The 22279-nt window shown below is 46.3% G+C and overlaps 1 protein-coding gene across 5 annotated transcripts in view; it reads right to left on the bottom strand.

Moving 5' to 3' along the window:
- Positions 1-3284: 3284 nt before the first annotated feature.
- The window catches only part of ELAVL1 (ELAV like RNA binding protein 1), a 51298-nt gene continuing 32303 nt past the window's right edge, over positions 3285-22279 (bottom strand). For 4 of the 5 annotated variants that reach the window (XM_029049996.1, XM_029049997.1, XM_029049995.1 and 1 more), the window contains 4 exons: positions 19509-19662; positions 8615-8840; positions 6156-6290; positions 3285-3980 (listed from right to left, as the gene is read on the bottom strand). In XM_029049996.1, the coding sequence (XP_028905829.1) occupies positions 3656-3980; positions 6156-6290; positions 8615-8840; positions 19509-19662 (840 nt within the window). In that variant the 3' untranslated portion in view covers positions 3285-3655. The remainder of the gene's footprint in view (positions 3981-6155; positions 6291-8614; positions 8841-19508; positions 19663-22279) is intronic. The other variant, XM_029049999.1, reaches the window with a different exon arrangement.

Genomic DNA, 22279 nt, shown 5'->3' on the forward strand with positions numbered 1-22279 from the left:
TTTTCAAAAGCATTCAGAAACCTCATCATCCTGCTGGCCAGTGAGCCTGAGAAACCAGGTGGCTAATGTTAATTTCAAGTTCTCAGTTCTGCTAGTCGGGTTGAGCCTGGACGAGACCAATGCTTTGGGCACTTCACTCCACCGTCCCTAGTTGTAAAGCAAACCCGGGGTCCTTGGGCCCTGTGTCTTTTGAAATCGCTCCCCTTGCCTAATTCAGGGGAGAATCCCAGTTCTGCTTGCGGCCAGCAGACTAGAGTTGCCTCTTGGGGGATGGGGGAGAGAGGGATGGACAGACTGGTGGGGGGGAGCGAGGAGAGTAACGGGGGACTTGGGGATGGGATTTCCTGGAATTAACAGCAAGGCACCTGTCCAGCGAAGGACAAGCTCTTCTGATGGCAGAAAGGATTTGCAGGAACCAAGCACCGCCTGCGGGAAAGCCAAGAACCAGAACTACTTAAAGAGCAAATTGGGGAGAGGCTGGTGGGAAGGGTCATGCTGGGAGGGAAATCGCAGGGAGAAAACTCCCCAGGAAAGGGAGCAGATTCGGAAAACCCCAAACGGAGGGTGCACCATGCTTTACCCTGTGGAATCAAAGAAAGGCAGAACCAGGGGACTCAAATCAACAGTCAATTGAGCATCCTCTCCCAACCGCTCCCTCCCAGCCCCAAACACACAATTCAGGCCCCGCTGAGTAGGGAGTAAGCAGAGGGTAGGGCTTACAGCTAGCAGTGGATTAAGATCTGATCTACATAATGATACCGGGTAAGTCAGCCCCAACAACCCAGAACTGTTTTTTTACATGTCACTTCAAGTAAGGAAGCTTTGGACATTAGCCTGCTCCTGACTGAGTGAAGAACCACTGCAAAGAGCAGAAACGAGGTTTTCAAAAACCAGGAACCTCTTTATTTTGCAAACCAATCTGCTATTCCGGTGTAGGGATAACCGAGTTAGACCACGTTGCTTATGAAATGCAGCAGCTGTGGCAATGCATCGCTTGGTAGGAGTAACAGTTCAACGGCTTAAACCTCTTCCCCCTCTCGCGTATATTCACTCAGGTCTACAGCACGTCATGGGAGAACTGAATTGAGCATACCAAATGAGGCTGCCGATGCCGGCACACCAACACCAAGTGTGTTCACGCCACGCCGCCACCTGCCCAATGACCGTCCGCCTATTTACTGACCCAGGACAATCCGGATAACTTGTATGAGGGGCTCTAGAGCCTCAAGCCTCATCCACCTCTCCCACTGCCAGAGGACTGATGGCCTTCTTAAGAGGGAAGAGCCAAAAGGGGATAGAAGGAACTAGACCATCGCCTCATGATTCAGAATGAAGAGTTGGGTGCTGCCCAAAGCTATCCCTAGGTAGAGAAGGCAACAGCAGGCAAATCAGAAGGTTTAGGACCCAAGGAGCGGGCCCTTTACCTGCACCTCTGGTCTAAGAATCCTGAGCCAAGGAAGTCTCTTGAGCAGAGACAACATCCCCACTCGCTTCCGCAACCGGTCCAGTGTGTAGACACTGCACCCCTGCCGCTAGTATGGCTGCTCCTTCGTGACAGGGACCCAAGCCTGGCACCCCAAAGAGCGTTTTGCTTCCATTTTAGGTGGTTGTGGGAGTTGGTCAGGGAAAGCTATTCTTAAGGCAAGGTCTGGAGGCCTTTTTGGCACAAATGCTGACAAAGCCATCATTTAAAAATCGCCAGAGCGACAAAAGATGGAAAGGCAGTTCAGCAAGAGGCAATTCAAGTCAGAAGATTGCCACGTCAGCCCGTAGAGCTGCCTAGATGCAGGATGGCCCAGTGGAAAGCGCACAGGATCCTGGCTCCCTCACTTGACTGTTGGGTGGCTTTGAGCAAATCACCTAACCTTTCAGGGCCCTCCCTCCCTCTCTGATTGTGAGACAGGGACCAGATCAGCTTCTCTGGATGCCACCCCAGAGTCTAGCTCAGGGCTGGGCATACAGTAAGTGCTTAACATATACAACTATCCTTAAGCATAGGAAAGTAAGAAAGCTGACAGCTATATCAAGAATTACCACCTGGGTCCTCTTTATGCTAGGCACCTTAGGGTCGCTGCCTCTCTGGGGACTTCACTGACCTTCTGGGCCTATTTATTTCATCTGGTCTCTTTTCAGTCCCTTCTCCTAGCAGCTACAGTTGGTAGTTTTTTTCAAACATTTCATCCTGAGACTAGTCAGGTTCTATCTCACAAATTTAGAAGTGCCTTTTCTTGAATAAAAGTCTTCATAATCCAAGGTTTTCTTTGAAAACAACTCTCCCTGAATGTTGGAACTCCTGAAATACCAAGCCAAAAAAAAAAAAAGAAAGAAAGAAAGAAAATAAACTTAAAATAAAAAAACAAAACAAAATTTGAGCAAAACAAAATCAAATTTAATGGTCTTAAATGCAAAAGTAAAAACAAACAAAAAACACAAAAAAGCAAAAGAAAATTAACAGAAACAGAACAACTCAAAATGTCAAGGCAGTCTGAAGAAAACTCTGGGGGTATTAATCTTTAAAACTACAAGTCAAAGGGGTTTTTTGTTGTTAATAGCTAACTTGCAAGAAATCAGTACTCTTTTGCTGAGTGTTCAGAGGTAAAGCAAAGTTTTCAAGAAAATCCTACTGAGAGAGAAAACAAGTCCAGCGCTCAAAGGAAGGGATGCAGAGAACACAGTGCTCAAATGTTCATGAGTGCTATTCCAAAACAGAGCGACCCTTGGGGGTGGCCCACCCTGCTGCTGCTGCTAGCTTCCAAACTGGGAAAATATCTTGGGGAAAGACATATCATATGGCGTGCACCGTGTGTACAATGCTGGGACAGAAGACCTGGGATATCAAAGGAGCCACAGATAGCCCCATTTTGGGGGGCAAGGAACAGGGGGCTAAATTTGACTGGAATCTTTGTGGAGTTTCTCTGAAACTCTTTGGTCCGTCCCTATTAGAACTGGGGCTTATGGGAAAGGGGGGGGGAGGGGAAGTCCTTCAAAGTTTTAAATTCAACAGCTTGGCTGCTGCTCAGATTGAAACTTACCTCACCAATGGTGTTAAAAGTTAGGCTGGCATGCTACTACTTACAAGACCACTTTAAAAGGAGCAATTACGGGCTGCTTCCAAAAGCAATATACCATCAACAAAAGCATCGGCAATTCTACACTTGAAACTTTTAAGCCATTGAGAAAAGCACACTCAGCACCAATCTAACATCTTCAGTCTTTAAAAAAAGAAAAAAAAGGGGAAAAAATAAAGAGACGAGAAAAAAGGAAAGAAAACATTCCCCCCCCCCCCCCCCCCCAGTTTTTGGAGACGACATCCAATGAAATAAATGTTAGAGAGTCTTATAAGTTAAAGCATGCTTCAATTTTTACCACCATCCAGAGGGGCTGGTTCGTTAATGCGGTCTACTTAGATTTCAGTGTAATATATATTTTAAAGGAAATAACTTAAGAAACCTAAAATTGGTCTAACGTTGCGGGATCTCAAACATTTGAACATGTCGGTTGCATCCCAGAGTATAAAAAACCTCTTCACTTCTCATTTAGACTAAGACAAACACTTTGTGAAAGTTGGCATGAAATGAGTTTTACACTAACAAAAATGTTTCCACTTCGGTCACTCAATTACCTATTCCATACAAAAAGCATGAGCGTGAGCAAGTTATTTGTGGGACTTGTTGGTTTTGAAGGAAACCTGTAAGATTTTGTCCCCCAGGCGATAACCATTGAGGCTTGCTATGGCCATCGCTGCTTCTTCATAGTTTGTCATGGTTACAAAGCCAAAGCCTTTGCACTTGTTGGTGTTGAAATCGCGAATAACTTTCACATTGGTAACTGCGCCAAAGGGGCCAAACATCTGCCAGAGGATTCCCTCATCAGCATCTTGGCCCAGGTTGTAGATGAAGATGCACCAGCCTGAAGAGGCGTTTCCTGGGACATTTACACCCGAGAGCCCACTCATGTGATCTACACCCATAGGGGAGAACCTAGCAAATAAAAAGCACAACATTCACGTAAAACTTCAAGTCAATCAAACATGGAAGAAAAGCAACTGAAGATAGCTCAACATCTTAGATGCAGATACCCCAGATGACTGACTGAAGCTGGTGCTCTCCCCCCCACTTCCCAGCCCCCCACCCCCACCCCACCCCATGCCCTCCCCCCACCCCCCGCCAACCCCCAAATGACCGAGCAGCTGCACGGGCCTGACTGCTAACTTGTAGGGTGGCGGCTGAGGTGAGTGACTGCCCCGAGGACTGTGGACACCGCCCTAAGGGAAGTTGGGCACGGAAGCGGCAGTCCAAGGGAGCAAGAGACCATGGCCCCTGAGTTATGGGGGGCTGGGGAAACCCATCTGTGTTAGCTGAAAGCGCACACTGGGGGCAGGGCCTGAGCCTCAGGGGCTGCTTCAGAGTTCCCCTCCCACAACCAACCCCTAAGGGGCAAAGAAGGTTTCAGGCCAGTGGGTGTGGCCCCAAAAGGGGGCATAAGGGCCAGGGAGGGGCACCCTTCCCACCACCCCCCCAAGCAGTCAGACTCGCTCTCTGGATGAATGGATGGGGGCTCCAAATTTGGACTAATGGAGACTCCATCTTGTGCCCTGTAAACTCAGTCCAACAGAGCTCACCAGTGCCCAGGGACCTGTTCCCAGGCCTAACAAACACTCCCAACTCACTCTCCTGCTCTCACCTCAAGCCACTCATTCTTTCTCCTGTGGAGTGCCGAAGGCTCAGCTGAACGCACACTCCCATAGCCTAAGGTCTCCTTTGGTCGTTTGGAGGTAATTAAGCTGGATGAATGGACTAAATGACCCTAATGAAGAAGGCTTTCTAGCCAAAATCACTGATTTTGCTGTGAAATGTGACAATGGCTATCTCAGTCATACCTGGCTGTCACCTGGCCTGCCCTCAATCAACTAGCACCTGTTCGGTGGACCTATATCAAGCCTCACAATCTACTTGATGTAGGAGGTGCAAAACATAGGTGGTGGGGCAGATTTTCCCCGGATCCATGTTCTCTGTCAAATGTTTTACCAATGGCGGGTTGAATGGTCTCAGAGAAAGCTAGAGAAGATTTGACATAGAAAACATTTGGGATAGCATGACGTGCTCTGCAAGTGAACGGCTCTCCCATGGGCTGGAGTGCACTTCATATCACACACACACACACCCAATAACTGGATTAAAGTCTCTGACCAGAGGAAATGAGGCGCCAATGAAACAATCTACAGGTAGACCCTCTATAGACTTAAGTGGACTGATTCCTCAAAATGCCATTCATGCGACAGTGAGAACATGGTCTTTTGGCAAGGCAACTGACTGCATGACGCTTCTGTCCTTGCTCACGTGCTCTCGCTAAATGCTGAACACTTGGAAATGTACTCAAGGCCATTGCTTTAGAGCCAAAGTTTAGATTGAGTCAAGGATGAACAGGTCCAAGATAGGTTATTAGGGGGGAAAAATTAGGGCCGTAAGATGGTCCCTCCCCGAACTATGCAGTGAGATGCCCAGGAGGGCAAATCACTACAATGGTCTTCGTAGCAAAATGGTTTTCCTTTGCTGTTACTGTTAGGGACGGAACACTGGGCCAAATGGATCATTAGACTGATACCGTCTGGTTCCCTTTTACTCGTATAAAAAAATGATGGTGGAGCCAAACTCACCAAAACATGGACTGAGCCATGAGCTGGATTCTTCCCTTTTACCCAAAGCCTCAAGGCTATTTGAGACAAGAAGTAGCTAACATAATTTCTATGGATTTAATTTACCTAACATATTAAAATGCATTTAAAAAAATGTACACAGGTAGCTGTGTTATAACCCTAGCTAGGCTGGGGTGGGAGGGGGAAATCACCTAAAAGCTGGAAACGTGGTCCTTTAAACAATCATATGTGTGTTTCTGCCTCAAGCCTTGCAAGATATTTCTAAAACTTAATTACTTTTGTCAAATTTTCCCTCCTATGAATACGTGGCAAGCTATAAATTTTATTCTGGTCTGCCACGAGACCATGAAAAGCATTCTGAGTTTACGTTTGCCATCCCTTGAGTTTCTGTCACTTAGCCCACCACAGTCAGCTGTTAGTGGATTTACTCTAGCAAATTTCTTTTACCCTGCTACTCATAAATGTAGCCCCAGTTTCCCTTCTTGCATATACATCTCACCAATCCGTGCACTGCACCACCTGGCAAAGTGTTCCAGCAGCCATCACCAGAGCCAACTCTGATTTTTGCTCTTTTGTGCCTCCCTCTTCCAATTTGCTTTCCAGGCATCTGGAAACTGCCATTAGGCAGTGTGGCCTAGTGGAAAGAGCACAGCACCAGGAGTCAGGAGACCCAGGTTCTAATCCCAGCTGTACCATCTGCCTGCTGTGTGACTTTGGGCAAGTCAATCAACCTTCCTGGGCCTCAGTTCTCTCATCTGTAAAATGGCAAGAAGATACCTGTGCTCCCTCCTTCAGACTGTGAATGCCTTGGGAGATAGGGATAGGGACTGTGTCAAATCTGGTTATCTTCTATCAATTTCAGCGCTTAGCACAGTGCTTGGAACATAAGCATCATCAGTAGTCATTGTTGTGATGATGCTGATTAGTGGCTAGTGGGATCTCCTCCACTTTCAATCATTCCTCCTCCTCCTCCTCTCCCCTCACTGGCTTCTATTTTTGGCTGCTGCTGGGTTTCCAGCTTTTATTTCCATCAATTTCTGTGTTCTTTTATGGCCTCTTCCTTTGTTTCCTTTTCTATGAGGCCCTTCTCATTTCTGGCTCTCTGTTTTCTGGTTTCCAGTGGCTCAATCATTTGCTGGACAAGAGAGTTCAAACTAGCCACCTTATTGGAGCCAATTTTAATACATTTTGGGACTGTCAAGTGCAAATAAGATTCCCATCTCAAAATATTCCACAATAATTGTCTACAAATGACTAGACTTTGGGTAAGAAAGACTGGTTGAGCACGCAGTCAAGAGACAAGGAATACCAGATACCAATCACTCCTTGGAAAATAGTTTTCACTAGTGGCACTGAGTTGATGTCTTTTGACTTAGTACAGTGCCTGGTACATAGTAAGCGCTTAACAAATACCATAATTATTATTACTAGCTTTTCAAATGAAGATGGGGACAGTGTTTTGACAGTGGGGACAGTGGTTGAGGGACCTAGAGTTGGTAATTAGAACTAGGGACACAAAAGGTTCTTTTAAAGTCCTCAAAAACCCAGTGGGCTGGGCAATAAGTCAACTGTTTTTCAGAAAAAGGACAGGCCCCGGCTGAGACTTCACAGTAAGGCAGAGACACAGCCAAAATACAGAGTTTGAAATTACTGACTTCAAGCGAAAGCTACTTGTGGGCACGGAACGTGTCAATTGCTTACTGCGAATCTTCCAAACACTTTGGCCAGTGCTTTGCATCTCGTGGGCACTTGGTCAAATCTGGTAGTAGTAGTAACAGCATTTATTGAGCACTCCCTGGGTGCAGTGCACTGTACTAAGTGCTTGGGAAATACAAAACAAGCAAGTGACCCATTCATTTCCTGTCCACAGAGATCTTATAGTCTAGTGGGGAGAGTCAAACATAAAAGTGTTTTCAAACCAAGTCATTAAGAAAAATCATTGAACAGACAACTGAATAAACATAAGTGTGGTAGAAACTTATAAGTGTAAGAAATGACTGACGGGTTTCTATAACTTGGGATGCTGGGAATTAATCAGGGAAGGCTTGTTGCCGGAGGTGGGTTCTCGGGAGGGCTTTGACTGTGGCAGAACTGTGGCCCGTAGGATTTGGAGAGGGAGGGGGTTTCCAGCCAAGGGGCAGCATGAGTGAAGGGATGAAGATGGGAGAGTCTAGAGCAGGGTACCATTAGGTTGGCTTGGGAGAAGTGAAAAAAGCAGGTTGGAGAGTAATGGAGTGAAGAGAACAGATACGTGGCCAATTTGGGAGTTTCGGCTTGATGAGGAGGGCCTCAGGAAGCCAGTGGTGGGGTTTTCAGTAGCAGAAGAAATGTGCTGCTGCTACTAATGACTCTCACCCAGGGGTTCTTGCTCCATTAACCCCACCCAGCTTCCCGTCCCAGGGTCCAGGTTTGAAACAGAGAAAAAACTAGAAAAAAACCCCAAAGATTTGAAGTGTTTTAAGACCCTCAAACCTTGTGGGGGATGGGAAGGGTGGGGGATGGCCACCTTTTACAAAGTTTGCTCTTCAACTGCTAGTAGAACCTGGTTTTGGCATCAGAAATCCCCACTCAACCAGAAAATGACTACAGTCCCATTTCCTGCTCTCTTAGGAGGAGGTAGCATTCTCGGCTTCCTTTTCTCTTTTTACCTGGAGACACTGAAATCAAATTCTCCCTGGAAAAAATGAGTCTGATGGTATCTAGAACCCCACTGAATTCAGATAAAAGAATTCTATGGCAATATATCACTTAAGTAAAAGACACTGTGGGGGAGGGGGAGAGGGTGAGAGGGAGGGATATCTTTTGATACTTGAGAAAACAAACTTTGACCAGCCTCACTTTAGCTGTATTTCCCACATAGCTTATTTCTCCCCAAAGGACAAAACCGTCTAATAGCTTCAAATGACTGAGGGAAGGGTGAGTGCATAGGTCTTAAATGAATGAATCTTCCTGACCCACCTGAATCTTTGTGCCTGATGATGAACTGGCCCTCCAAACCGTCTAGCTGGTGAATGATACAGCTGCGAGAGCAGTGCCACATTTTTATTCTGGTTAGGGTTGGCGGCAAACTTCACTGTAATGGGCTCGGAGGAACCTGGGGGTTTATGGCCATTGAAACTGGTAATTGCCTCTTCTGCTTCTGATCTTTTGTCAAACCGGATAAATGCAACCCCTCTGGACAAACCTTTTCAACAAACCAATAAAAATGCAGTTAGGGGAAAAAGTCAAATACTTTTCAAACTGAAAAACAAAGAGTCAAAATAATTCTGAAATCAAATTCTCTTTTGTTGGTGGATCCTCAGGAAACCCCCCCCTCAAACCTGAATGATGAAATACAACAAATCAACTCACTTTTCTTCAATATTGACTCAAGAAATGGTGAATCACCTTAAACTGAGTGGCAGTTGCTAAACTGCTAGCTAAACAGTGGGGCTGGGGAACTCGGGGCCAGCTTAAATTTTTATTCATGAAACCATATCCCTAAAATCAGATGAGGTTCTTCTCTCAAAAGTAACACTAAAAAGGATTCTGGAGGATAAAACAAGACACAGGGAAGCAGCGTGGCCTAGTGGAAAGAGCCCAGGTCTGGGAGTCAGAGAACCTGGGTTCTAATCCCAGCTCCACCACTTGTCTGTTGTGTGACCTAGGGTAGCTCACTTCACTTCTCTGGGTCTCGGTTCCCTCATCTGCAAAATGGGGATTGAATACCTTTTCTCCCTCTTACTTAGTCTGTGAGGCCCATGTGGGACCTGATTATCGTGTATCTACCCCAGTGCTTAGTACAGTGCTTGGCACATAGTAATTGCTTAACAGATACCACAGTTATTAAACACATATTGCAATTATTTACATTTTCAACAACTAAACCACAATCCCTTTTTTAAAGCCACAATTTGTTAGAGGTTTTCTTTTCAGGCCAATATTGATAAAAACACTTTGATGCATACCAATCAGGAAAATGCTAAAAACAACCAATCAAGAACCAAAAGAGCCAGGATTGAAAATAAATTCTCTTAATATCTCCTGACATTGGAGAACTTCACATCCCATATTCCTACCCTGCAAGCTTCCCCCTCCCCCACACCCCATCCAATTCACCTCCTCAACACTGTAATAGGGCTTCCCACCCAGACAACATCCCACAACTTTGTGCTCTGGGGAAAAGGCCCAGAAAATTCCTGCTTCTGCTTTTTGAAGAGGATTTCAAGTAGCAAGGATGCTTTTATTTTCCACTTGTGTTCAGTTACAGTCTCCCATAACCACCATACCTAATTATATTCCCCATTCAGAGGAAACACAAATAACATCTTTCTGGGTGGGGGTCATTTTATGCTGGGCCCCCGGGCCTCCCCCCGCCCAAGGACTTTCTCCTATATGGGCTTCTCTGCCTCGGCTCCCTCCGTGAGATTGAGTATGGGCTGCTACTCCACAGCACAGAACCCTCCAGAATATTGGAATGAAGAGGACAAGAGTCCAGCCAGCTCTGCTCTTTCAGCTTTCCCAGCAAAAGCAGCAGGAATGTGAAAAATGCCTAACATGGCCTCCTCTGCCTTCCCTCTGGAGGCCCGGCCAGAGAAATGCTCCTAGCCAACTCAAGCAACCATGATTATTGCATCAAGCTCTGTTCAAGCTATTCTGGAAGCCAACACATATCCTGTCCCTCCCATGCCTCAGAAGAGAACACTATTTGATCCAGGACAGCTGATATTTTCATCAGCCTTGGGCCAAATTGGGCACACCTGAGCCGCAATTATGTGAAAGAACCATTTTCCACTGCCAGAGAACTATTTTCACTGGACTGTTCTCTTCGTATAATAGACAGGAAGCTGTTAAGCAGCCTTTCCTGCTTACTCAGAAAGATGTATTCTGACCAGCATTAGATAAAGTATCTATCTTAATTGCACCATTTAACAACCCACATGCCTGCCAATGCTTTATTAAAAGGCCGCATTTTCGCTGGAAAAAAACACACCACAGTATATTTAGAGGCTTTATGAGTGTTTCCGTGGTTGGTGCTCTCTTGTTGACAGGAAAAAAGATCACATGTTTTGGCTTTAGACCTACAGACTGGCAATGTCTCGGGCCCCAAATGATAACAGGTTAATTATTTCTCTGCCTCAAAGTTTCCCTCCCAGAAGCTTTGTTTATCCCCTCGACTTACACAGAGCTGAAAGTCCTTTTTCTCCCAATATCCTCCATCCTTCCAGAAGGCCTAGAGTCAATAATCTTATTTATCTATTTCGATGTTATTGCTGCCTGTCTACTTGTTTTGTTTTGTTGTCTGTCTCCCTCTTCTAGACTGTGAGCCTGTTGTTGGGTAGGGTTTGTCTCTATCCATTGCCAAATTGTACTTTCCAAGTGCTTAGTACAGTGCTCTGCACACAGTAAGAGCTCAATAAGATTGAATGAATGAATGTATAAGAGAAATAATCCATCTCTCTATCACTCTCCTGGCATGAACCCTCCCTCATCCTGGATGGTGCGACCTGCAAGGGTGTCTAAGGCAGAAGAGAATCAATTTCTTGCTTATCTCCTTTGCGGGAGGGTGCCTATTCATCAGGCTACATTGGAACTCTTGATGCGGCTGACCTTTCCTTCACTATTTACAGAAGGCCGACTGGGCAATAGACCGGCTCTTACTTTGCCCCACAGAAGTTTTGTTTAGGAAGTTTTGTTGAGGATGGCATCTCACTTCCTCTGGGCACAGGTGCTGCTCAACATATTGGGTACAACTGGTCAACCAAATGATCTAGGCGGCTGGTCCTCTGAGACCTTCAGAGTTTCAGTGCGCTCACTACTAACCTCTGTGCTCACCAGTGCTCTCCCTTCCTACATCCAGATCTGGTCACACCTCTTAACTGAGCTCAACTGAGAATGTGTGGGAAATTTTGACATTCCAATTGCAGGAGTGCAGTCCCTTTCACAATCAGCATTTCTGAGTCACACTGATCAGCGGGCAAGTCCCTGACCCCCACAGGCACGGAAGCACCTGCCTCCTTCTCCGCAGGAAAGGGCAGGAAGGTCCGCCCCCTCCGAAAGAAAACCGGCTGCATTCACTGGGAAGGGATTTTGTTCTCAGGAGAGGGGGCATTTGAGCCCCACATCTGGCCTTCTGGGCCAGATCAAGAAGTCAGAGTCCACTTGGTTTGCCTACCAGAAGCCCTTGTCCCTTAGGTGAATCTCACCCTCTGGCAAACTGTCTCATTTTTCAGGTGGAAGCTGGCATGTAAGCTCAGCCATGAGGAGGCAGGCAGCTGCTGCTGCTGTCGCTGCACCGGCCCCATTTTGCTTTCAGATGTGTGAGACTCTGACCAACTTCTCTCCTTGCTGGCTCCCATCACTGCGTCTTTAATGACCAAGTCGAATTCAAAAGAGAAGAACGAGTGGGGATCATCACTCAATGGAGGGAAGTATCAGGGTATCGGGGAGGGTGAAAGGGGGGGAGAGGAGGGGAGGGTGGGCGCTGGGCACCCCACAGGCTCTTGCCCTTCAACAAATGCATGAACTCAGGCCGGGAAAGGATGTGGCTTCTCGGGCAGGCAGCTGGTGACATACGCTGGATCACATCCTGGGCCCGGTCTGACTTCCCTGCACTTGCTGGAAGCAGGAGGGACGGCCTGTGTTTGAACTCATTCAGGATAGGTTCTAGGCAAAACAAGCCATTTAGGTAAATGGCTAATCCTTGCCTGGTCCTTCCTCTTCCCTACCTCTCCCCCTTGGCTTGGTTGAAAATGTACAGTCACTTCCTTGGCTTAGGGGCCTTTTCACCTGGGTCTTGCCATCGCTTTCCTGAAAAGAGTCTTACATGTGCCAAAGGTGCCAAAGGAAAAGCTGTCGTCTTGGCATTCTGATGATGGGTGTGAGGGAACGACTTCCAGTTTCCCCACAGGCAAATTCACAGCTGTAAGGCTCATTTATCAGGGCTCTGGTATAATCCTTGCCCCCACCCCCAGCCCTGAGAGGAAATTAGAGAGGGGTTAAGACTAGGGCTAGAGCTTAGTGTTAGGAATGACCAAACTTTATAAGACTCTGGAATGGTTGCCGCTTTATTCTGGAAAACACATTGGCAAAGCAGTCAGCCGAACAAGCATTCAAGGCGGATCCTGCTTTCAGAAGAGCTCTGGCTGTCAGAACACTTGGATACTGAGAGACGTGGCAAGGTCCCCTAGCCAAGAAAATGATCACTAGGTAGATTTGACCACTATAACTCAGCCACGTGTGTGACCGTACTGCCGGATACTTATCTATAAGATACAACGGTCTTCTTAGTTCCACGACTTTTTAGCAGATAACTAAAGTGTTGGAAAACAGTGGATCAAAACCTGTGCTATCTGCTCTCCACTCTCCTCCCCGATGGAGGCAAAATATTAAGATTGATCATGCTTGTTTTGGAAAAGTTCTGAACTGACACCTCAGATGTCATGTGGTAGCCTGAGAATATCAAAGCTGGCTCAGACGGACCATCGCCTTTTCACTAACTACAAAGAGCCACAGTGCACGGCTATTCACGTTTTAGGAAAAAACCGTAAGACTACGTCATTTCCTCCTGTGCTATAGAAGGACCTATTGAGAACTTTACTGAACTTTTTAATTTCTCGTAAATACAAAAGAAACCGTGCCACTGAAGGAAAGCCTAGAATGAGAGAGAGCACAAGAGCCATCCTTGGGGGAAATTCGACATTCTGAGAAAACAGCACAGAGCAGAAACACAGCAAGGGAAAATATGTGCTTGTGTGGGGAAAGTAGAATGATTTCAAAATCAAAATTGCCCAACCTCATGTAGAAACTTAACCAAAGGCACACACACACACACACACACACACACACACACACACACACACACACACACAATCTCTCTCTCTCTCTCTCTCACACCCAAAAACAAAAACCCCCAAAACCTTCCTTTTAAAAAAAAAAGCTTGTGGGACATGAACTGCTTATATATTCTCTGAAGCCAAAAAGTATTAGTTTGCAACAATCCAGATAACAGATGCTGTGCACAGAAATGTATGAAAGTAACATCAGTTTGTAGCAGCTATCTTAAGAGCAACTCAGCGCTTAGTACACTTCAGTGCACCCGGTACGTGCTTATTAAATTTGAATACTACACCTCTGAACAGCTGTTTACATAGAAGACTGAAATAAACTCTTCAATCAACCAACTGGTAGCTTTCTCTGAGGGCCTACTCCATGCAGAGCACTGTACTAAGCACTGGGGAGAGTACAGTAGAATCAGTGAACACAAGCCCTGCCCTAAAAGAGCTTACAGTTTCGTGGGGGAGACAGACACTGAAATACATTACAGATAGGAGGAAGGAACAGAGAGTATAAGTGCAATGGGAACTGTGAGTACTGATGAGTTTAGAGGGTACAGAAGGGCTCAAGTGGCATTTGGGGGATACGGAATGAGGAGATAAAGAGATGCATTAGAGAAGGCCTTCTGGAGGAGATGTGATTTCAGAAGGGGTTGGAAGAAGGGGGAGAACAGTGAGAGAGAGCCGAGGATTACTTTTTTACTTAGTGAAGGAAAAAAAAAAATCCAGAGACACAGTTTAAACACAGAACCCATCTGAATGGCACAAACCTCCAAACTATGTCAGGGAAAACCCTACTGTAAAACAGATGAGAGGCGAAAAGCTAATGACATGAGTTAAGTCAAGGAAAAAGTCTTTCCAGCCAGGGCTGAGTGAGCAAGGGCTCCTTATAGAACTTCTCAGGTAAAAGCAAATCCAAGTATCAGCAGCTCTGACCTTCCGATTCATGGGTGTTTGAATTGGAATTGCTCTCATTCCTGCCCAACCTGTGCAAACACCCTCCAGCCCCACTCAGGCCAGACCAGAGACTCTTCTTCCAGAGTGACTCGGAGGCAGGAAAAGGAAAAACATCTTCAGAAGCTGCTACCCTACGACCTACATGATCGTGACCTTCCCCCAGCTGACACAGCATTGAACCCTTCCCTCTTCCCCACTAGAAGAGGAATATCTGTTAAGGGAGCTGAAACTTTCACCTGCAGTCCCTCTTCTGTCTGCTAAATCCCTGTATTCGGCTGTGTTTCCTTAGAGCAGAAGAAAACTAACACCTTACCAGTCCAGTCCAGAAGTCTCATTAGCAGCCCCATGTCTCAATTTGAGAGGAAAAATGGAGGACCCCGGTGGAAAGCTACAGCCCAAGTGCAAAATGACAACTCTGGACAAGGACCAAGGGGCAACAAGGAACTGTGGGGAAAAATCAGGGCCACAGTTACTTTTTGGGGATCCTGGCAAATGCAGCCTGAGTTGGGCTCATTCCCTGACCTGAGAACCCTGGGTGAAGTTCAAGAGATGGATCCACTAGATTGAGCTGGGCTCAAAGATAAAGGTTCAAACTTGATTGGCAGTTGAAGTAGGGGCTTGGGGATGGGGAGGAAAAGCAGATGACCAGGAATTGGATTCCAATCCAGGGACCCTGACCCCTTCCCCTCTCCATGCGCACGCACGCGCGCGTGCGCACACACACACTCTCCCCTCCCCACTACCCGAGATGACTGTGACTCCACTTTTCAGTCTGTAAAATGGAGGTAAGGAGGTAAGCACCAGTCACTCACTAGCTATCCCACTAGGAATTTTGTTAATAATACTGTTTTCCTTGGTCTGAAGAACAGGTAAATTCAATCAATCAATCAGTAGTATCTGAGTGAGCACTGTACCCCAAGTACTTGGGAGATTACGCACGAGTTAGTTGATCCCTGCCCTCAGGGAGCTTACAATGTAGTCGAGACAGACATTAAAATAAAGTACAGGTAGGGGATGCAATAGAGTTTAAAGATATGTATCTAAGTGCTTAGGTGACATGGAAGTGCTGAAGTAGCAGTGTGCATGTGGTGGGGGAGAAAAGAGATTAATCAGGAAAGAACTCCTGGAGATGTGATTTCAGAAGGGCCTTCAAGATGGGAAGAAGAGTGGTCTTTAAGGTGTGAACGAGAAGGGAGTTCCAGGCAGAAATGACAGCAGGAGCAAGAGGACAGAGGCGAGATGAGAACAAGGTACAAGAAGTTGGCTTGAGAGTAGCAAAGTGGGCAAACTGGGGTGTAGTGGGAGAGGAACAAGGATAAGTAATAGGGAGAGAGCTGAGTACCCTCAAGACGACGGGTCAGGAGTTTCTGCTTGATGTGGAGAGAAGGGGTGACCACTGGAGGTTTATGAGGAGAGGAGACGTGCACAGAACAATATTTTTTCTGAGAGAAGAGAGGCTGGGGGCAGAGAGGGATACAAATCCTAGGACCAGTGTGGTAGCAGCTTGGATGAGGAAGGACAGATTCTACAGCTGTGAAGAAAGAACTGACAGATTTGGTGACTGACTGAATATTTGGGTTGAAGGAGAGAGACGAGCTAAGGATGCTGCTGGCGCTGTCACCAGTCATGGAAAAACTGGGAGAAGGTTTGAGAGGGAAGATGGAGTTCAATATCAGATATGTTGAGCTTGAGATGCCAGAGGGCCATTTATGTCGAGATGTCCTGGAGGCAGGAAGAAATGAGAGTTTTATTTTAAAATGGTATTTAAGTGCTTACTCTGTGCCAGGCACTGTACTAAGCGCTGGGGTAGATACAAACTTATCAGCTTGGACACAGTCCATGTCCCACTTGGGGCTCAGTCTCATCCCCCATTTTACAGATGACGTAACTGAGGCATGGAGAAGTTAAGTGACTTGCCCAAGGTCACACAGCAGACAAGTGGCAGACCCAGGACTAGAACTCAGGTCCTAACTCCCAGGCCCGTGCTCTATCCACTATGTCACAATGCTCCTTGTACAGAGGAGAGAAATTGGGGCTAGCAAAACAGATTTGGGAGTCATCTACCTAGAGGTGAATTTTGTGTGGAAAACTAGTTGCCATTCAATGTGTCATCAAACTAGAACATCTTGGTGATATGCCCGGGTTCACCAAATCTCTGACTAGACCCATCGGGGTTTTTTTGGGAGGGGGGTAAGCGGAGGGAAGTGTTCCAGGGGTCAGCCCTGAAGCTTTTTACAATCACCTTCATGGAAGGAATGCATAACTGATGAGCCCTGTACCTACCCCGGAGAGAACTTTTACCTCTAGTTTACACTCTCACAGGAATGAACTTTGCTCTTCGCAATCCCACCAAACTGAATATACAAACTCTTCAAACATGGGAGAATCAGGATCATTTAGCTTCTTTAGTTCCAAGGATTGATGATTGCTCATAAATAGCACCAACTGTCCACGGATTTATCTCCACAGACTTCTCTATGGGTTCTTGTGAACATAAAAGATCAGAACTCATCATACACCAGCCAAATGGCTTCTATGGTCTAGTCCTACACTTCTGTCTATATGGGAGTCTTATGTTCCTCGCCTTAAAATGGAATCACCACCACCAAGGAGCATTTCATTAACTCCACTACTGGGTTGAGAATTTTCACTATGAGATGCATCTTGGGGATCTGACTTCTCATTACTTTTGGAGAGATTCTCTCTCTCCCCACAAGTCCCAGCCCTTCAAATTCCTTTTCCACAGTGAGGGCTTGGGGAAGGGAGTTAATCTAGGAGCACCAGATTTTAATGACAAGCCTGACATACTAAAGAGGCACTGACAATTGCACTCTGGTTCCCTCTTGACCAGACGCTGACCTTCTTGGTAGCCTAGATCTCAAGTGAGAGTTGAAAACTATAAAAGCATCCCACAGCCAAGGTTCAATTTGATGGGAGGTACAAATAGGATACACTTATGAAGCTTTCAATCATTCATTCATTCAATAGTATTTATTGAGCGCTTACTATGTGCAGAGCACTGTAGTAAGCACTTAGTACAGCAATCAAATCTCTAAAGGTTTAACCCTTACTCAATTCACAAGTTAAGCATCACAGTTTTCTTACCTAGCAGACTCTGGGAAAAGTTAATTCAAAACAATAGCTAGAAATGTAATTACATGGTGCCAAATTTACTTCAATTAAAAAAACATATGAAAAGGTACTTCACCCAAAACTTGAGGAAAATCAAAACAGTACAAGGCAAAAGCCTACCATTACAAAAACTGATTTGGAAAAATCCGATGAGGACATCGTCAATCAATGGTATTTATTCAGCGCTTAATGTGTACTAAGCTCTTGGGAGAGTACAATATAATAGTGTTGGTAGACAGGCTCCCTGCCCACAAGTAGAGAGAAACCAATGGGGAAAATATTTTGGACAGGCATTACCAGCCTTAGTAATGCTTTGGGTTTGAAAACTTTGCAAAAATATCAGGTAAGAGTACATGGCTGCAAAAGTGGGCTGGCACCAGACAGACTGGAAGACTCTCAAGAGGTTAAGAGCTAAGACAAGGTATCTTGGCCCAAATCACCTTAAGTTTTCTGCCTGGGAGACAAGTCCAAAAGAGAGGGAATCGAAGGATCCTCTCTTCTAACCTCTTCAAACAGAGCAACCAATCGCACTAGAGGGGTTATGCTGTACTGAGCACTACACTAGCAGGACAGGAGTATTCTAGTTGTCACCCCGAGCCTACCCATCTGGTTTGAGACGTCCTAGTCAAGAAAATCTAGGGACGGGCAGACCCTATGGTAGAGTGGGGTTCTGATCCTTAAAAATGTGGTTGTATCATGAATGACTGATCAGAGGTGGAGAGGAGTGTACACTTTCCCACACACTTACAGGCTAGGACCTGGGAGTCATTCTAGAGCCCCTAGAAAAGCAGCCTGAAATTCCTTTACGTGCTCTATCCTGTAATGATAAATGTCACTACGTTTCCTCTTTATTTGAAAGTCATTCACGGCATAACAATCACAAAATTAAAGAGATGAGGAGTTGTAATAGGACCATGGGGTCTTTGCAGGAGGCTGGAGAAGTACAAGCTGGTTCTGCTGACTGGGGCTTTTCAACTTTAGTGAAGAATTTATCCAGTTTAGAATAGCCAGCCGCCTTCTTTTCTTCAGAAAGCACCTCGATCAGGCTAACTCCCTCTGAACACCTCTCTCCATTGGGGCCATTTTCTTCAATCATCTTTATAGGTTCATCCGCTTTCTTTCTTTACTACTGATGTGAGTGAGACTTTTCTTTTGGCATCTTGCAATGATACACTGTCGAAGTTCGACGAGGTCCTCGTTGGACAATGGTTCCTCTGAATGAGATGCAATTAACTCATCAACACTAGCACCATCCATTTCTAAATTAAAGTTGCCTCCCCAGTTCAACAACTTCTTTGGTTATCTGTTGGGGGGGGCGGGGCAAGGGGCGGGGCAGGGGTCTCTTCCATGCCTTGCGAATCAGACACATTGTGGGCAGGGTTTCCTCCAAGAACCACTGCAGTGTTTATTACTTAATCTCAACCGTGGGGTGGGGGTGGGGGGTGGAGAGATGGGGAGGAATTTACTTACCTGTAGCACCTTGGCCTGAAAATCAAAGTTGGTGGGGTGAAAGTGAGGGGTAAGGTGTCAGACGATGCCGATGATATCCCGGGGGTGGTGGGTGAGGGGATGGTGGTGATGGTGGTGGTGTCGCATTGTGGGGTGGCTGTGACCCAGGGTAAGGCATCAAACAGCACAGGCTGCATCCCTGGGGTGGTGGTAACCTGAAGCATGCCGATATAAAGATCATCCCCAAACAAGAGCTCCTTTTATCTCAACTTCCTATCTCTTGCCTAAACGCTCATATGCTCATGGAAATCATAAAAGATGAACTGACAATGCATTTATAAACCATGTGGCCCATAGAGTGATTAACTGTTACCATTAAAGGATTAATTGTACCAGATTCAAAGCTGTACCCAACAAAACAAAAAAATACAACCTAGTATAACCCTGGGTTATTAACATCACAAGTTGCTGGTTTCAGCTGCTGACACGGCCTGGCATACCTGTAGTTTGATCCACAAGCACACGGGAGTTGATTATGCGTCCAAACCGTGAAAACATATCTTCCACGTCTTTCTGTGTCATTGTCCGTGGGAGTCCACTAATGTACAAATTGGCATCTTTGATAACTTCTGAGCTGGGGCGAGCGTAGGATACCTTGAAAACAAAATGATGCTAAATCAAAGAGGGCTTCAACAATTTTCTGAATTAGACTTACAGAACAGGCAACTTTATTTCTATCTAGTGAATTCTCAAGAGGAGATCTCCGCCTTCTCTCAAAATCCATCCCCTCCACCTGTGCCTCTGACCCCATCCCTTCACACCGTATCAAACTACTTGCCCCCTCCCTTCTTTTAAAGCATTCAATCAACTTGTCCCCTCCTACCGTACATCCCTGCTTTCCTACAACCACCCAGCCTGCACACTTCTCTCCTCTAATGCCAACCTTCTCACTGCACCTCCATTCATTTATCTTGCTCCTGATCCCTTGCCCACATCCTGCCATTGGCCTGGAATGCCCTCCTTTTTCATATCTGACAGATCACTGTCCCCTACTTCAAAGCCTGAGGGCCCATCTCCTCCAATATGCCTTTTCCGACTAGGCCCTCATTTCTTCTTCTCCCAATCCCTCCTGTCCCCGCCCCTGCACTTGTATTTGCACCCTTTATTCACCCCCACCCCTCACCCCCACAGCACTTATGTGCATATCTCTGCATATTCATCATTAATTTATTTATATTCATGTCTCTCTCCCCCACTAGACTGTAAGCTCATTATGGGCATGGAATGTGTCTACCAACTCTGTTATAGTGGACTCTCCCAAGTGTTTAGTACAGTGTTCTGCGCACGGTAAGTGCACAGTAAATATGACTGATAGATTAATTCTGGGGTGGCCCAAAACTGCCAATTGAGAGGGAGAGTGGGGCATTCTGGTGTCCATTTCTATCTCTACAGCAGCAGGTTCCAGTTGCCACCACTGACCCTTGTGGCCTCCCCAACTCCAATCTGAACATACCTTGTCCTTCTTCCCCTTTTGACAAGAGGGCTGGTCACTGAATCGGGGGGTTTGGATGGAATGGATGCAGCACAGATATGCTGACTCCCCAGAGCCCGAGGGGAAGGGAAGAGGAGGAGAACAGAGAAGCACAAGTGGGAGAGAAGGTGGAGAAAGCAGGAGTGGGAGAGTGCACTGATGAGGAAAGGCTACTTGACCGTTTTCAAAAATCATTAGACAGTGACTCGCTTCCTATCCCTGGGCCAATTAGAAGCACCACCAGTCCAACAGCCTGCAAGCAAAATGCTGGGGCTATCAGTCTTTGAAGTCGCGGTTGGAGACAGAATCTTTGGCTGGATGGACTGTGGGTCTGACTCTGTGGGGCACGTCTACATTTCTTTTGGAGCAAACTACATGTCACCATGGGACCACAGAAACATTAGGGTGGGACCTACTTGACTATGAAAAGATGGGAGGCCCCCACCCCCACCCCAGCCTTCCCAGTTGAAAAGGCCTTTGGGGGTATTCCCCAGCTTTGTTTGTAACCCCCACCAGGGCCTGACAACTCTCCCCATCAAAAGGTTTGTCCTAGGATCTGCCTGATGTCTTATGCCACAGGTTAGGCCCATATGCATAGAGAAATCATGGCTTTTAAGACCAGGGCCTCAGAGGCTGAGGCGGCGGCGTTAAGTCTATTTGGTTGCAATTAGCAAACATTTCCAACTGATTCACTCTTTAATGATTTCTCTAATGGGATGCCAGGGGTGATAAGCCAACAGAAAATTACCAACCCACCCAGCAGTAGCTTGCATTTAACCTATTGAGGGAGGCTGTGATGAGGATTTGGGATTTCTACCATCACCCAACTGTTGGGTACAGTTGAGTCAAAAATGAAACTGACCACTGGAGATGGACATTACCTAGCAACTGTCTTGGAACCCCCAATAAGACCTGGAAATCTATGTTCAATACCCAAAGAGGTTTAATTTCCTTGGATGAGAAAATGTTCTCCCCAGTTGGCTTCCAACCATCTTGCTAAACTGAGAGGATGCTGTTCAATACACCTATTTAATTCTGTGTTCTTTCCTAAAATAAAGGCAGAAGCCAGGTTAAATTACACCCAGAATACTAAGAAACAATCATTTATTTCAAGTCTAAAGAGGCAGTTGCATAGTGCACATCAACTGAACTCTCAGTTGCCATTTGGGCAGGGATTAGACTCAGCTTTTCTCCCCTTCCCCACGTCCCTAGGACATTGAGCTGTGGGACAGTTCTCTGACCAGAACCCTCCCCACAGACCTCTCTTGCCCAGGCTAATAGCAATAATAATGATTATTATAATAATAATGATGGAATTTGTTAAGCCCTTACTATACTCCAGGCGCTGTACTCAACTCTGGGGTAGATAAAGCAAATCCAGTTGGACACAGTCCCTGCCCCACATGTGGCTCACAGTCTTAATCCTCACTTTACAGATGACATAACTGAGGGCCAGAGGAGTGAAGTGACTTGCCCAAGGTCACCACAAACAAGTGGGGGGGGGGCCAGGATTAGAACCCATGACCGTCAGGCTCCCAGGCCCATGCTCTATCCACTATACCGTGCTGCTTCAAAGGGTGTCTCTGTGACTGATCTAGGGAGTTGAGGGTGTGGAGTAAATGGCCGGTTGCTTCTCTACTTTCTATTTGGTATATCAAACTTGGACTCAACCCCCTGCCGCTCTTCCCCAAGGGGCTGAGGTCAGTGGTTTAAAGACTCAAACGGAGTGCCGGGGTGGGG

Source organism: Ornithorhynchus anatinus, chromosome X1, assembly GCF_004115215.2.
Source record: "Ornithorhynchus anatinus isolate Pmale09 chromosome X1, mOrnAna1.pri.v4, whole genome shotgun sequence".
Taxonomy (NCBI): Eukaryota; Metazoa; Chordata; class Mammalia; order Monotremata; family Ornithorhynchidae; genus Ornithorhynchus; species Ornithorhynchus anatinus.